Source organism: Cygnus atratus, chromosome 6, assembly GCF_013377495.2.
Source record: "Cygnus atratus isolate AKBS03 ecotype Queensland, Australia chromosome 6, CAtr_DNAZoo_HiC_assembly, whole genome shotgun sequence".
In the NCBI taxonomy this organism is placed as follows: domain Eukaryota; kingdom Metazoa; phylum Chordata; class Aves; order Anseriformes; family Anatidae; genus Cygnus; species Cygnus atratus.
Genome location: NC_066367.1, coordinates 18,539,498 through 18,553,549, shown reverse-complemented (window position 1 = coordinate 18,553,549; position 14,052 = coordinate 18,539,498). Strand labels below are relative to the sequence as shown.

General features: G+C 43.0%; 1 protein-coding gene across 1 annotated transcript; it reads left to right on the top strand.

The window, feature by feature from the left end:
- Positions 1 to 4,673: 4,673 nt before the first annotated feature.
- CDCA7 (cell division cycle associated 7) lies at positions 4,674 to 13,372 on the top strand. Its single transcript, XM_035567824.2, has 10 exons — positions 4,674 to 4,749; positions 5,575 to 5,700; positions 6,079 to 6,189; positions 7,486 to 7,737; positions 8,174 to 8,251; positions 8,979 to 9,167; positions 9,511 to 9,651; positions 10,093 to 10,242; positions 10,795 to 10,931; positions 11,251 to 13,372. The coding sequence occupies exons 1-10, from the start codon at positions 4,729 to 4,731 to the stop codon at positions 11,279 to 11,281; spliced, it is 1,236 nt and encodes a 411-aa protein (XP_035423717.1). The 5' UTR covers positions 4,674 to 4,728; the 3' UTR covers positions 11,282 to 13,372.
- The last annotated feature ends 680 nt before the right edge of the window (positions 13,373 to 14,052 follow it).

Sequence of the window (14,052 nt, the reverse complement as noted above, 5' to 3'; positions counted from 1 at the left end):
AAACCGAGAGACCTCCTGACATCTCACTTCACTTAAAATGGAGCCAAATAGCTGTTCTACCTCTGAAAATTACATCTGACAACATTATTTTCTGTATATGTGTCCACCATAGAAGGGATTTTTACATAATTTTCTTATCTAATGAAGTGCCAAAGCTTAGCAGTTCAAGCCAGTCTGTTGCAAAAAGTTAGAGGTTATGGAGGAGAAGTCTATTATGGCAATAACACTAATAAGGGTCTGCCAAGATCGTGTTTTAGTAGGTGCAAACACAGTGCATTTTAGATGTACCTCTCAGAGGACAGCGGCAGCACGGGGTGGCTGAGAGCCCCAGGGGTCGGTGCTTCCTCTGAGAAACTTGATGAAATGTTTGTGCAGGTGACGATGGCTGAACTACACACAAGGACACGGTGCAGCACAAAGTGGCTTAATACACCTGGGGCTCAACATAACAGATTTATTTTTCTGCCTCGGCAAGAAAGGTCAGGGCTACCTGCAGCAGAGACAGAGCATTTTCCTCATGCTGTGAAGAAGCACATGAAGGGCCTGAAACCTTGAGGTGTGCCCTGGGGGGGCTTCCTCCTCATCTCCCTCGCCCCCTATCCCGAGGGAGCTGCCAGGCAAGCAGTCCCAGGGAGAAGGCGATGCCACCACCTGTCCCCCCCCGGCCCCCATCCTCTCCCAGCAGCCACCTTTTGCTGGAGGCTGGCGGAGGCGACACAAATCAACACTCACAGTAAAGCTTATATAAAAAGGGCAAAAAAACAGAGTGCAGTAAGCAATTTTGATTATTTTCTGATAGCCTCTTGTTTCCCACAGTTATGCATTTGCAGAACATTTTGTAAGCAATTTCTTTATGATGTGACTTAATCTATTTTGTGTTTTCAAAGGGAAATATAAATCGAAGCCCAAGAGTGAAAGGGCTGGGATCTTGAGCTTTTAAAAGTGGCTAGTGCATATTAACAGCAGCCACTTTTGATCAACAATTTTTTGCTATGTATTTTGTGGAATGGCTACAGGATACTCAAATGAGCATTGTAATTACACTCCATAATGTGCATCACAATGCCCTGGGCTCCGAATGATCTGTTGCGACGTGTACTTGGAATAATCATTAAGATTTCTATCAAAACTGACCACATTTCAGCCATTCTTTGAGGGTGCTGATGAATGCAGGCTCCTAGAGGCGTTTATCAACTCACACTTCTTCTCTCCCTGGGCTGTATTTATTCCTTTGGTTTTCCTTCTCTTATTCTTTCAATTTTTATGGCCTTGCCAGTTTAGGTTGAAAAAACACGGTATCAAATAGGACCAGACACAACCACCTTCAATTCAGCATGCAAGATGTTTGCACCCAGCTTTTACTAATAAGGAAATTGCAGCAAAGCACAAGGAGATACAAATCCATTAAATTAAAAAGCAAAAAATATATATTTTTTTTCTTTGGAGAGAGGAAAAGTGGAAAATGTACTAATTGCATTGCAAAGGTATTTTGTGGAGCTGGTACAGGTGGTCTTGGCTATGAATTGGTTATACGCACTAAGTATTTAAATTCACTTTTTTTTTTTTTTTACAGATCCTGGTTCTACATATCAGAGCACAACGTCAAGCTAAGAAAGCACTTCATAAAAATTTTTGTCCAGCAGACACGTAGAGGTCCAACTACAAATTAAATCTGCAAAAGTGGCAGATGTAACAACATCTGTGTAACAACAAGAAAAAGGTTTCTGTATTGCAATCAATAGCAGGCTACCTGATTATGTACCTTATTACATCTTGTATGGTAGTGTTAGCCACTGGAGGGTGACATCTGAACAAATACGTATGCCTGATCAGATCTTTTACAGAAACACACCTTTCACGAGAGAGAAAAACAATTAGTGTGTTATAGGTTACCGATTTACAATTTACATCATAAATCAATGTCTGATTATTTTAATGCAAAATGTTTTTAGCTTCATTTTATTGCACTAACGGTTTTAATAACACACTATAATTTGCTCAGATGAAGAGGTGATTGGACAGCTCTTACAGAAATTTTTAATTACTGTCATTAGTGGCTGCAATCTTATTCTTTTCTGCGGAGCTGAGATACGTTACTGCTTTGTGCCACAGGTACTCTGCGGTCATGAGAAACTGTACTCTCCCTTTCTGCTGAAATACTCGTGCCTAAAAGAAATTAAAAACCAACCAAACAAGGAGCATAAAGTGCACTGTCCATAGTTAAGACTGGCAGTGTGTAGCCATGGATGCGGCACCGGGAGCGCTGTGGGCAGAGGGAAGAACATCACTGCAATGCCGACAGCCAAAAGCTGCAGGGCGATGTGGAAGACAGCTCCCTGAGGGACCAAAGGTCACATTTGCTCTTTCTGACAATGGAGCTATTGTTGCTGGAGGCCCGTGCTCTAGCTACTGCTTGAAGTTCCTAATATGTCACCGCTTTCGATTTCCCTGGGCAGATGCAGAAAGCATTGCACACTGAACCTACTGCACACCCCTCCGTAATTTCAGCCGATTTCCTTAGCAGATCTTCCAAGTGCTGCTTCCATGTACTGATAACTCATTTCAAGGAAAGGCGAGATTTTAAAGCAGACTTTTTCTTGGCAGCACCCCAGGGGCGAGCTAGCCAGGCAGTCCAGGGTAGAACAGACCTGCCAAGGGGACACAGGTGTCCAGCAAGCATGCAGACAGAGGTCTAAGTATAAATCTGCAAAAGTGGCCATCCTCCTTTTTGCTTTGTGGCAGTGAGTGTCCTTTTGGGGTTGCAATCAACCTGGGGCTCAACACAGATTTATTTTCCTGCCTTAGCAAGAAAGTCAACAGCCCCTCATTGATCCCCTTTGCCTGCCCTGCCAAATGGATTTCAAATGTCCTGGCCAGTTTCCTCACTAAGTCCCTGCTCTGGTTGATAAATTTTAAAGCCAATTGATTACATATGTTGCTTGGAGAATGCTGTTTCCATTAAGCATTAAATGGAAAATTAGCTGCAGTCTAAAGCATGGACTCAGCTAGCCCATCAGTACTCCATAACATTTTATATGATGCTCTTAAAAGCTGCAGAGGTTGGTTATTTTCTACTAAAACCCTGACACAAAATGTTGATAAGAGCTGCCATCATTGAGAAACGGGATCTCTTTTTCTGTGTACATAGTCTAGTATTTGTAATTTTTTTTTTCCTTGAAGAAGTAACTCCAGGCTCGGGAGGCACCCCTCTGCTCCCGAGGGGTCTTGGCAGGACACCACCTGGGAGGCAAAGCTCCGGGAGCACTGTGTGTGGGATCGTTTGCGGGCTGGTGTCTGGTTCTCACTGGCTGTCCCTCACAGCCTTTTGTGTGCCGTGCAGGTAAGTGTGTAATTAGGGGCTTACTGAAAATGGAGACGCTTTCACATGGCAGCTTGCAGCACGCCCACAGAAAATATAAAACCTCGTCGAGTGCTCGTGCGCCCCATTGTGTTGCATCCTAATGACAGGCTCGGGCCTGGGGGCCGATACGTGGTTCGCTTTACACGGGCACAGGTCTGCGTGCGGGCCACACGTGCGGGGCCTCCTTCCCTTGTGCCCACTGACAGGAGATTCGCCTGCTGCCAGGAGGGCTCCTGGAAACACTGAGAGCGGCAGCCCCACTCCAGACAAGGATAAAGGGAGGATTATGGCAAACAGCAGAGCCACAAATCCCAAACAGCTTCTTTGGGCCTCTCCCGTTCCTATTGCTGCCAAGTACCGGCTGTGCAGGCCTTGTTGTGCTGTGCGTAGCGGCTGTATTGGATTTAATGTGATACTGCAAATGTCACATAAAATGGTTTACAGTGACTGGAGATTTATTTTCCTCCAGCCTGCCTTACAGTAACATCTTGTTCGCAGAGTAACACAGCCAACTTTTTTTTCCCCTAAAATCCTATCGCACTGCTGTCACCGTCACTTTGCTCCGAATGCTGCATGGCACTGGTGAACCAGCAAATAACCCAGCAGCTACGACGGCAATGCAGGAAAGCCTGCGTGCTGCATGGTGGGATTCTGCACAGCCTGCACACGTGTTTGCCTGCTGGGCAGAGGCTGCGGCTGGAGGGGCCCATGGGGCACGAGGGGTACGCAGAGGGCCTGGGGGCTGCGGGGACGTGGGCCCCATCCTTGCTTGGGTGGGGATGTGGGGGACACGTGGTGAGAACAAGCCTGGCAGTTGTGTGGTAGTTTATTATTATTACTATTATTATTATTTTATCATCATCATCATCATAATCATTTTATTATGGTATTATATTATTATTATGGTGTTGTTTTTTATTAATTATTATTATTTTTTTCATACAGCGGTGGACAAAAAGTACTGGTTTGGCATGTAAATGGAAAAAAAAAGAAAAAAAGAGGCGCGGGGACCACGCGGGCTGCCCGGCACCTCCCCTCTGGCACACACCGCCCCCAGCCCGGGAAATTTTCGCGCCACACGGCCCGGTCCTTGCAGCTCCACAAATCCCACACCTCCAGGGGAAAAAATAAAAAGGGGGGGGGGGATCCCCGCACCGATCCCTCGGGGAGAACACCTTAGAAAGGCGGTGGTTTCCCCCCCGTAGGGGTGCGGGGTCGGGCGCGGGGCGCGCGGTGCCGCGGCGGTGCGGGCTGCATCTGTCAGGACGCGGGCGCCGAGGCGGGAAAGGCGCCGGCAGGCCCCGCCCTCCCCGTCCCCGCCGCTTTGGCGCGAACGTTGAGTTCCCGCCACGCGCCCTGCCGCCAACATGGCTCCGCCGCGCCCGCAGGTGGGCGCCGGGACGGGACCGGGCGGGACGGGATGGGGGCGGCCGGGGGGCCGCGGGTGGGGCACGGGCCTGGGGGGGGAGGCCGTGGGGGGCGTCCCGCCGCTCCCCGGCACGGGGGGACGGCACCGGGAGCGGGGCGGGTGGCTTCGGGTGGCTGGTTCCTGCGGTGGTAACGTGCGGGCTGGGCCTCGGGACGGCTGGTGGGGGTTTGGGTACCCGGGAGGGGTGAGCGGGGTGTAGGGGGCCCCGGGAAGTGGCTAAAGCCCGACAGACGGGGTGTGCCGTCCTGCTGGTGGAAATTGACGAAGCTGTCTGCAAGAGTCGTGTTAAGCCCTTAATTAAAGGGTCTTAGCTAATTCCTTAACAGCTACAGCGTGCTTGGTGTGTGCCTTACCTTCGGTGTGGTAGATCACAGCAGCTTTCTAGAGAGGCTGCTTGTGTACTTGTACATCTTTCCATCATTGTCTATAATGAGTGTGTTTAGACCATGCTGGAAACATGTGCGTAACAAGTGGAGAACAATATGATTTTTGTGTGCGTTTCCACCTCATTGCAGTCATAAAAAATATTTTTGGATACCAAACAAAACTCATCCATAACAATAATCAGAAATGTGTGAGAGCAGAACCTATTCCCATGTCTAGCTTTGGGAATACTTCTTGTGATTATGATGACGATGATTATGCTGGTGTGAGATGTTTTGTATCATGTCCAAGCGTGTTAAGAATTGTAAAATGTTTAAGCCTCCTAAGCTTCAGTTTAACGACGTGTCTAAAAGCTTACAGCTGGCTGCCCTATTAATGGTGTTGTCACTGTTCTTTACAGCGCCGAGGTTGCTGGGGAAGGAGAAACTTCACGGCGTTCCGAAATACAAAGCTGATCCCCATGGAAACGTCCTCATCCTCTGATGACAGTTGTGACAGTTTTGGTTCTGATAATTTTGCAAACACAGTAAGTATGGTACAAGAACAAATAAAACTGAGTGTGCGGTGCTGGTAAAGACCCGCATGTTTTGTGCATGATTAAAGCTGTTTGCTCTGCTTACAGTTTTGTATGGTAGTTATAAATCTATGCTATGTGCTGTAATTTCATTTCACTGTTCGCTAGTGCGTCTAGGTGGTGATTGTTGGAAGTAGGTTAGCTATTTATTCTAGCCTTTGAAATGTCACCTAACCTAACATGCCTGATAATTTGCAACTGCAGTTTTGAAACCACTTATAAATCCCCTAACTATTTTTTTTATTGAGAAAGCTGTTTGCTTGTATTGCACTTGTAAGTGTGAATTATTTTATGTACAACTAAAGTTAAAGGATACTTTATTTTTCATAGAAATGCAAGTTTAGGTCGGATATTACAGAAGAACTGGCAAAAATCTTTTATGAAGCCTCTGATGATGAATCCTTCTGCGGCTTTTCAGAAAATGAGATTGAAGATGCATTGGTAAGACAGTTGATTTTGTTTGGCAATTTTAAATTTGAATCCTTTCACATTCTTAATCGAAAAATAATGGCAACTTCAATTATTGTCAGAAAGAACCATTGTTTCATTTAATGTAATATACCATCAGTCTAAGTAGCCATAGTTGCATTTTCTTTTTGTTCTTCAATGCAAAATGTTATGCTAGCTCACGGACTCCAGCAAACCTGAGAAAAATCTCTGTGTACACTGGCATGCATTCAGACCTGCACTCTTACAGTGTAACAGGAAATGCTGTACTGCTTGAGAGCACTGTAGAAATAGTCATAGGTGGTGACATCCTGACTTAAGTACAAGATCAGGTTTGTAAATGTTACCATGTTTGGCATAAAATAAGTTTCTGTTGTAACTTTAGAACCTACTGAGGAATAACTAGGTTAGCATCTGATTGAAAGAAGATGTGTACTTGAGTTAATGCACAGCAGTAAGGAGAACAAGTAGGAGACAACACTAGAATAAATATGTGTGAAAAAGGAATCAATAGCTACACTTAAATGAACAACTGGGACCAAATATGTGGTTTAATAAAACCCCGTGTAAATAAGAATTGACACTTGAGACCAGTGAAGACCTTTACACTGAAGCAGGATGTTTATGTGTAGGACCAAAATATGACTGTCTTACCGAGTCTAAAACTAAAAGCCTATTGGAAAATAGGCTGTTAACTAAAGAAACTATTTCTTGTCTTCATCGGGCCCTTGATTCTTGTAGAAGTTCTTGTCAAGGTATCAGAACTCAAAGATAAGAAATTGTTGGAGTTTTATTCATCATTATTTAATTGACTAGTGTTAGGAGGAAGTTTTCACTTGCTAGCAATCTCACAGTATCAGTGATAGATATCCTTCACAGTTTACAAACTTGGTTTTGACCTGTGATGAGAGCTGAGTAATGGTTTTTTTTTTTTTTTTTTTTTTTACAACCAAATACAGTATCTTGAGAAATTGAGCCCTTAAAATGCTATTCTTTCTCAAACTCGCACACAAATTATTTTCACTGCTAGGCCTGCAAGTGACAGCTTAAAATTGCTGCAAGTGAAGCAAGGCTTTTTTTCTGATGTAGTACAGCATGGCTCTCCTTTACAGTTTTTTGCCTTTTTAAAAATTAAAATACACTAGAGCATAGGACCAAAAGCTTAAAAACAAAAGTGTGTATTTCAGCCAGATTTCCTCTTTTACTGCCCCTAAACAAAAAACGGTCAAACTACGTAATTGCAGACCAGCTCACTTGGATTTGTACGCTTCTATTTTGATTTGTTAACAGAAACTGGAACCAGATTCAGAGGAGAATGATGGAAGTGCTGAAAGTGAGGTAGCTCAAGGAGTGCGGAAATACCCTGCTCCTCTAAAAGTAGCTATGAAGTTTCCACCTCGAAGATCAGAAAGGAGGAAGGCTGAGATGGAAAGTCTTCCTGAAAAGCTGATGCCTGCTCCGGATTCAGACTCTGATTCTGAAGAAAAGGGCTCTGTGTTTTTAGAAAAAAGAGCTTTAAACATCAAGGAAAACAAAGCAATGGCAAGTACTCATTGTCTCCCCCCCCCTTTCGCGCATTCACCCCCTGCCTTGATTCTTGGAGACCTCTTTGGTTATTCAAATTAACTCATAATGTATTCACATAATTCCCATTAGAGGAATTTGTATTCCTATTATTTAAATCTGATACTTTATGTTTGCTGGCACATGATAATCCATAGGCTAAGTCCTTTAGTAAAAATCCTAATATTGAAGGCCTATTCCTATTTAGGCTTGCAGCCTATTAAGTTCAAGTGTTTTCAAATTACCTGCAGTCTCTAGAACATAAAAAGGAGACGTAAAAGTAAAAAAGTTGAATGGCTATGCTTCCTGCAAGTAATTGTACTTCGAGCCAATTGCCCTAATCTAACAGTCTGTAGTAGCACATAAACTCCCTTTTAAGGCTCTGTTTCCTCTTCTTTTTTCCTTCTATTGTTAGCTTGCAAAACTAGTGGCGGAGTTGCAAAGTGTTTCTGGTATCTTTGGTGGGAGAAGGTCATTGCCAACTGCCAGTCAAGTAAGTATTAACTTAGTGTATTTGCTTTCAGGTTTCTGGGTCTCAAATTCTTGAATTACAAAAAAGGACTCTTCTTTAAAAGGCTTAATAAACCCTGGACATCAAAGTCCAGATCAGAATTGCACGTCTGCTTTAGTAAACAATACTCATTGTGCAATTCTCTGTTGATTTGGCACTGTATGAATTAATCCATTCAATTTTATAAAGGCCAAGGTGACTCCACTGGCCAATAAAACCAAATGAGATGCTGTATAAATGCCTGTTTATAGAAAGGCTGGAGATAAGGGGGGTGGCCAAAGCCTTGAAGCTCAAGTCTGAATATTCTGTGACTTTGAAGCATTGGAAAAAAAATGTTTTGTCCTTAAAGTAATAGGGTTGTGAATCAGCAATGAAATGGATTTCATTGCTAATTTATCTGTGAGTTGTGTGAGGATGGGAGTAACGATAAAAGTGGAAACTTCTCATGGGTATGGGTTCTGCTGCTGTGTGTGCGAATTACTGTATATCTATCTGCATGGACACAAAAAGCTGCTTTTGTCTTGTTCTCCACAGCTAGCAGTACATTCAAGATGAATTTACCTAGGATGTTTTTTACCTTGTGTTTTCTGATGGTTGGGGGAAGAATTCTTTTTTTGGGAAAGAAAGAAAGCAGGCATGTCTTTTGGAGGCCGAATGCGTAGTGGGGACAGGAGCTGTTGCTTAATTAGGGGCTTTTAAATTTTACCAGGGGCCAAAGCGACTTCCAAGACGTTCATTACCCAGAAGTGCGTTGAGGAGGAACCCAGATCGAAGTTCTCGGCCTCACACAAGATCCAGGTCTCTGACTGAAGGTCCTCCTACTCCTTTACCAGAAGAGGACGATGATGACCGGTACTTCCTAGTGAGAAGAAGGACAATGTCTGATGAATACATGGAGGTAAGTTGAGGTTCTAGTTCTCCAGCTGCAGGTTGCTATTGAAGGTGGTTTTCTATCCCTTCAAGAAAATAGAAATTCATTCAGAGCACCTTATCCTGGATGAATTGCTTCCTTTGTACTCCAGCAGAAATTAAGCATGCTCCAGTGGCATTTCACTTGATCTGTCACCCTTCAGATGCTAAAGCAGCATAGATATTGAATGTCTTTGCAAATCTCTCTCTCTCTCTCATTTTTATATAGAAAGATTATTTGAAACTTTAGCACTGATTTGAAGATTCCCTTCTTTTTTGTGTAGAATGTTTGCTGAATCTAATCCTGACAATTTTGTGTCTTCATTATTCAGCATGATGCCCAAACTCCCAGGAGGGGTCACCGTGGTGCCATGGCTCTTCCACACATTGTGCGCCCGGTTGAGGAGATAACAGAGGAGGAGCTGAATAACATTTGTGGATCTGCAAGAGAGAAAGTGTATAACAGGGCCATGGTAAGTATATTCCGACTTTGTGAAATGCATACTTCTGTGAAATCATTTGTTATTCCCTGCTTGTGGTTTAGCATCAAATAGAGCAGACTCCCCTCCTCACTGATAGGAGGGATGTGATTTTGGGGAGAAAAATGCCTGAGGTCTTAAAACGTCATCTTCTATCTTTCCCTGAATTTATAGAATGGCCTTTACCAAGCCAGTTGGTTTGCTTTAACCCTGGAACAACCATAATACATAGGCAATACCAGCCTGTGAAAGTGTTTGTTAACAGGTACCTAAGATGTAATGTTAAAATAGTCTCTATTCAAACTTGTGAGGTGGCTTTCTGTTCCAGGATAAGCACTGCTAACTGCCAAAGACTGCTTATTAAATGCTCTCTTTCCCTAACTAAGGAGTTATTTTTAATGTTTTGTTTCCTGAATTGCTTTCACCATATTGTAGGGATCCACCTGTCATCAGTGTCGCCAAAAAACCATAGATACCAAGACAAATTGCCGTAACCCCGATTGCATAGGGGTACGGGGCCAGTTCTGTGGGCCATGCCTCCGCAATAGGTATGGGGAAGACGTCAGAACAGCGTTGCTGGATCCGGTAAGACAATTTTTAACGTTGGCCTTATTGTGCTTAACTTTAGCTATGAGTGTAACGAATGTACTTCTCTGCTCAAGAGTTGTTTGCAGTGCTGTGATACATAATGTGTTCTTAATTTGCTTCAAACTGAATGACAGAAAAAGTTACTAGTTACGTGGTTCTAATTACAGGAATAAACTATGAGAGCAGAGAAGCTGACAAAATATTCTTATATTTGAGCATCAGAATAGTGTTCTCTATTTTACCTTGCATTAGCACTTAATGTAGTACAGAGAATTGTATTGTGGACAAATTTCATTGCTACTGTGGGCTATGGAAATGGTGCAGGAGTTGAGCAGAGCAGAATGCTGCCTGTGGTTATGTGCAAAGAAGGCAAAGGAGAGTTTAATACCTTAGAGACTGAAGAGTTTGGACTCTTCTGTACTGGTGACTCCTGCAGCACTGATGGTCAGTGTAAAACTAAGTGGAGAGCAGGATCATCTTTTAAGTCACAGTTGTGAATCATGTCTGGCATTCCAGCTCAGTTAAAAAGGATGTCTGTCTTTCGTCTAGACCTGGAGGTGCCCACCGTGTCGTGGAATCTGCAACTGTAGCTTCTGCAGACAGAGAGATGGCCGATGTGCTACAGGTGTGCTGGTCTATCTGGCCAAGTACCATGGCTATGACAACGTCCATGCCTACTTGAAAAGGTAAGCATGCTATTGTGTCAGTGGCGTGGCTCTACTCTAAGTGGGATAAGCAGCTGAAAGCTAGGGGAGAACTTTCCGTTCACATCTGTTTGTCAGGTAGATGTCACAAGACTAGTCCACATTGTCTTTGGAATCGAGGATTTTTCCAACAACACTTTTCTGACATGTTTGTTCTTAACCGAAACAAGTGGTATATTCACTCTGTCTTTTTGCTTTTAACATGACCTGTGTTTATTGTCATGACCTCCACTAATGTGTCTAGAGGCTTTCCAAGCAGTGGTTTGCTATAAACTAACTCAAGTTTCTACTTGTCTTTCAGTCTGAAACAAGAACTTGGAATGGAAGACTGAAGCTGTGATTGCCTTTAAATTACGTACTCTTTCACCAATGCCATATTATTGCCTACAGTGAATCATTTAATCAAATGAGATTACAAAGCCAGTGCCTTTGTTCCCTCCCCTTTGGGGCAAAAATAGTGTATCTCAGTGCAAATCACACTTGGAGAAACTGTTTAATGAGGGGCTTTGCCCACAGGCCATTGTTTTCTTTTTAAACAACTTTTGCAAAACAGAAAACCGGATAGCATCAGTTCTTGCTTTCATGCCAACAACATTTTTTTTTTCTGAAAGAAGATGGGACTTTAAGCCATTGGAGTTCTATTCATGCAGTAATCTGTGCTGCAGGTTTATTTATGCTTTGAAGTTGATCACAAAAAGACAGAGATGCTCTGAACATTTCAGGGCATTGTTCCCCACAGAACCAAGCAGGGAAAGGTGTGTGCTTAACTCCTGGCCAACTTCTGCTGCAGTAGACTCTTACTGAACATAAATGATCAAATGGAAGCTAACAATTCTCTAAAACAGCAACTCATTTTTAAGTTCAAAAAGGAAGCCCTAAAGGTTGCGGTCGAGCAGTCTCCAATCATTAACATTTGGTTTTATAGAGTACTTAAAGTGCACATTGGCCATTTTGAAGGAGATTCTTTAGCGAGTGACTTAAATTGTAGCAGAAGCAACTGGGGGTAGGCACTTTTGTTCTGTGTTTTCTCAGATGAGAGGAGGCCACTGCTGAAAGCTTCCGTAGCACTGCACTAGAGTTGTCTAGTGATGACAGTAATCTGAAAGTGCTGGTATGCATCACAGTGACCACTTAAATTACTGTTGTTTTTTTGGGTTCTCTTTTCCCTGCTCTTGCTGCCAACTGAAGACTTGCTTCTGTGCAGAATCAGCCCAGGTCCTGGCAAAGGAGGATGTTTGGCTAAGTAGAGGAGTAGTGGTTTGTTTGGCCGTTGACCAACTACAAGCGTATTAAAGGTGGCAACTTGTTGAACTCTGTCAGGAAAAGGGGCAATGACAAACAGTCATTGGAATCAGAAGCCTTAGTTTTCTTTTACCTATGAACAAAATGAAAAAGTAAGGACTTCGTAAGCTACAGTCCAGCTTAAAGTGAATTACTCTTTCACTTCCATAGAGCTTCGCAAACATAAATAGATAATGTTCTCAAAAGACATACCCTGGCTGTGGTAACAGATAAAGAACACTTGATCAAAATGCTTTTAAAAATGAATAAGAAGGGAGATGTAAAGGTTGCGTACAGTTTGTGAGCACTTATAAATGTGATTAGTGCTGTGGTCTCCTTAACAGTCCATCCATACTTCTATTTGTATCTGGCTCCCTGTGATCGCAGAAGGGTATTTTGCGTGATGTTGTTAATGAAGCATGAGTACAGCAAAAACTGAGCTGAAGAGTATCTGGTGTTGCATGGACAGCGTCTTCTAGTCTACAGCAGTGAGTGCATAAGGTGCCACAAAAATTGTATCTGGAGAACCACAGTGTATAATTGCGCTTAGTTTGGTAATGGAAACTACTGTATAAGCTTTGTATAAGGTTTAGAATGCAATGTTATGCATAATGTACAGTTGAATAGTAGGGAGAATCAGCTTGGATTTATTGAGCACTAGAACAAAACATGGCTTTTGACCCCTCTGCTTGCACAGTATGTGTACTGTGTGTGTATATAATGACCCATGATTTATACCTTTCTGGGAACTAGATCAGTGTGTGTGGGAGGGGGAAGAGAGAAGAATTCGGACACAAGATACTTATGTCTCAGACTTGAAGATCTGTTTCATAAATCATCTGTGCTATTGAAAATCTCCTGTCCTCTGTTTTTGTAGCGTGAAGAGCTGTGCAATCTAAGGTGGAGTGTGATCTACCCTCTAGGTACATTTCATGAAGAAGGAACTCTAGAAGTACATGTTCTGACAGATAAAGAGTGATTTTTCTAATTGCTGGTCTTCCCTTCTGATTGCTAGAGCTTGAAAGGACTGTGCTAAAAGCAAACCCTTGCTTTGTATCCTGGAGCCTGCTGTATTAAGATTTTTTTCGTCTGCAAAGCTGTATGAAGGTTTTTATTTTGAAAATAAAAATTTTCTGGGTTAGAATTTCTTGCCTCTTAATTGTTCTTAAAAAGCCCATTACAGCTGCACTTAGTTTTTACCACTTTTCAGATAAACTATTGCATGTACAGTTGAGAAGTACAGGAGTCGGTTACTCTCATCATACATGGAGGAGCAGCGTGACTACGTCTTTCTCTCCCTAGTCCTGTGTACCTGAACTGGGCTAGCTTTGATAGTCGTGCTGTTTGAATTGAATTGTCTGATAGTTAATGACTAACTTGGGATGATGGAAATACAGTTACTGAGTTCAGGCAAGATGCAGATGTTCAGAACCTTCAGCCTTTTTTCTTCAAGCTAGATGCCTACATTCATCATGAGATGGAGAGGACGATATAGTTTGACACAAGTAGAAGTCAGATGCCTGCTACTTCCCCCCATTAAGTTTGGAGCTGTGTGTTAAAGCAGAGAATTAACCAGGAACCTTGTTTGCAGGCTGGTAGTGCACAAGACTGTTTCTGATACTTCTTGCTGGAGTCACTGTAGCTTTGTCTAAGAGAGCAGTTAAATGAGGCTATGGCAGAAGATTCCACGAAAATTGTACTGAGATGGTGGAAACAGGAAAGTGATCGAGCAGAGTGTCTGAGCTGCCCATAAATACTCTCTAATGGTAAAATCCTCATTTCATTACTATCACCAAAAGCTTTGTACAGATGCTTACCTTTC

Excerpts from the sequence above, each read along its gene's own strand:
- CDCA7 (XM_035567824.2), top strand. The coding sequence starts at position 4,729 with ATGGCTCCGCCGCGCCCGCAG. Across the intron at positions 5,701-6,078 it reads CTGATAATTTTGCAAACACA|AAATGCAAGTTTAGGTCGGA; the intron begins GTAAGTATGGTA and ends TATTTTTCATAG. Across the intron at positions 8,252-8,978 it reads CATTGCCAACTGCCAGTCAA|GGGCCAAAGCGACTTCCAAG; the intron begins GTAAGTATTAAC and ends AAATTTTACCAG.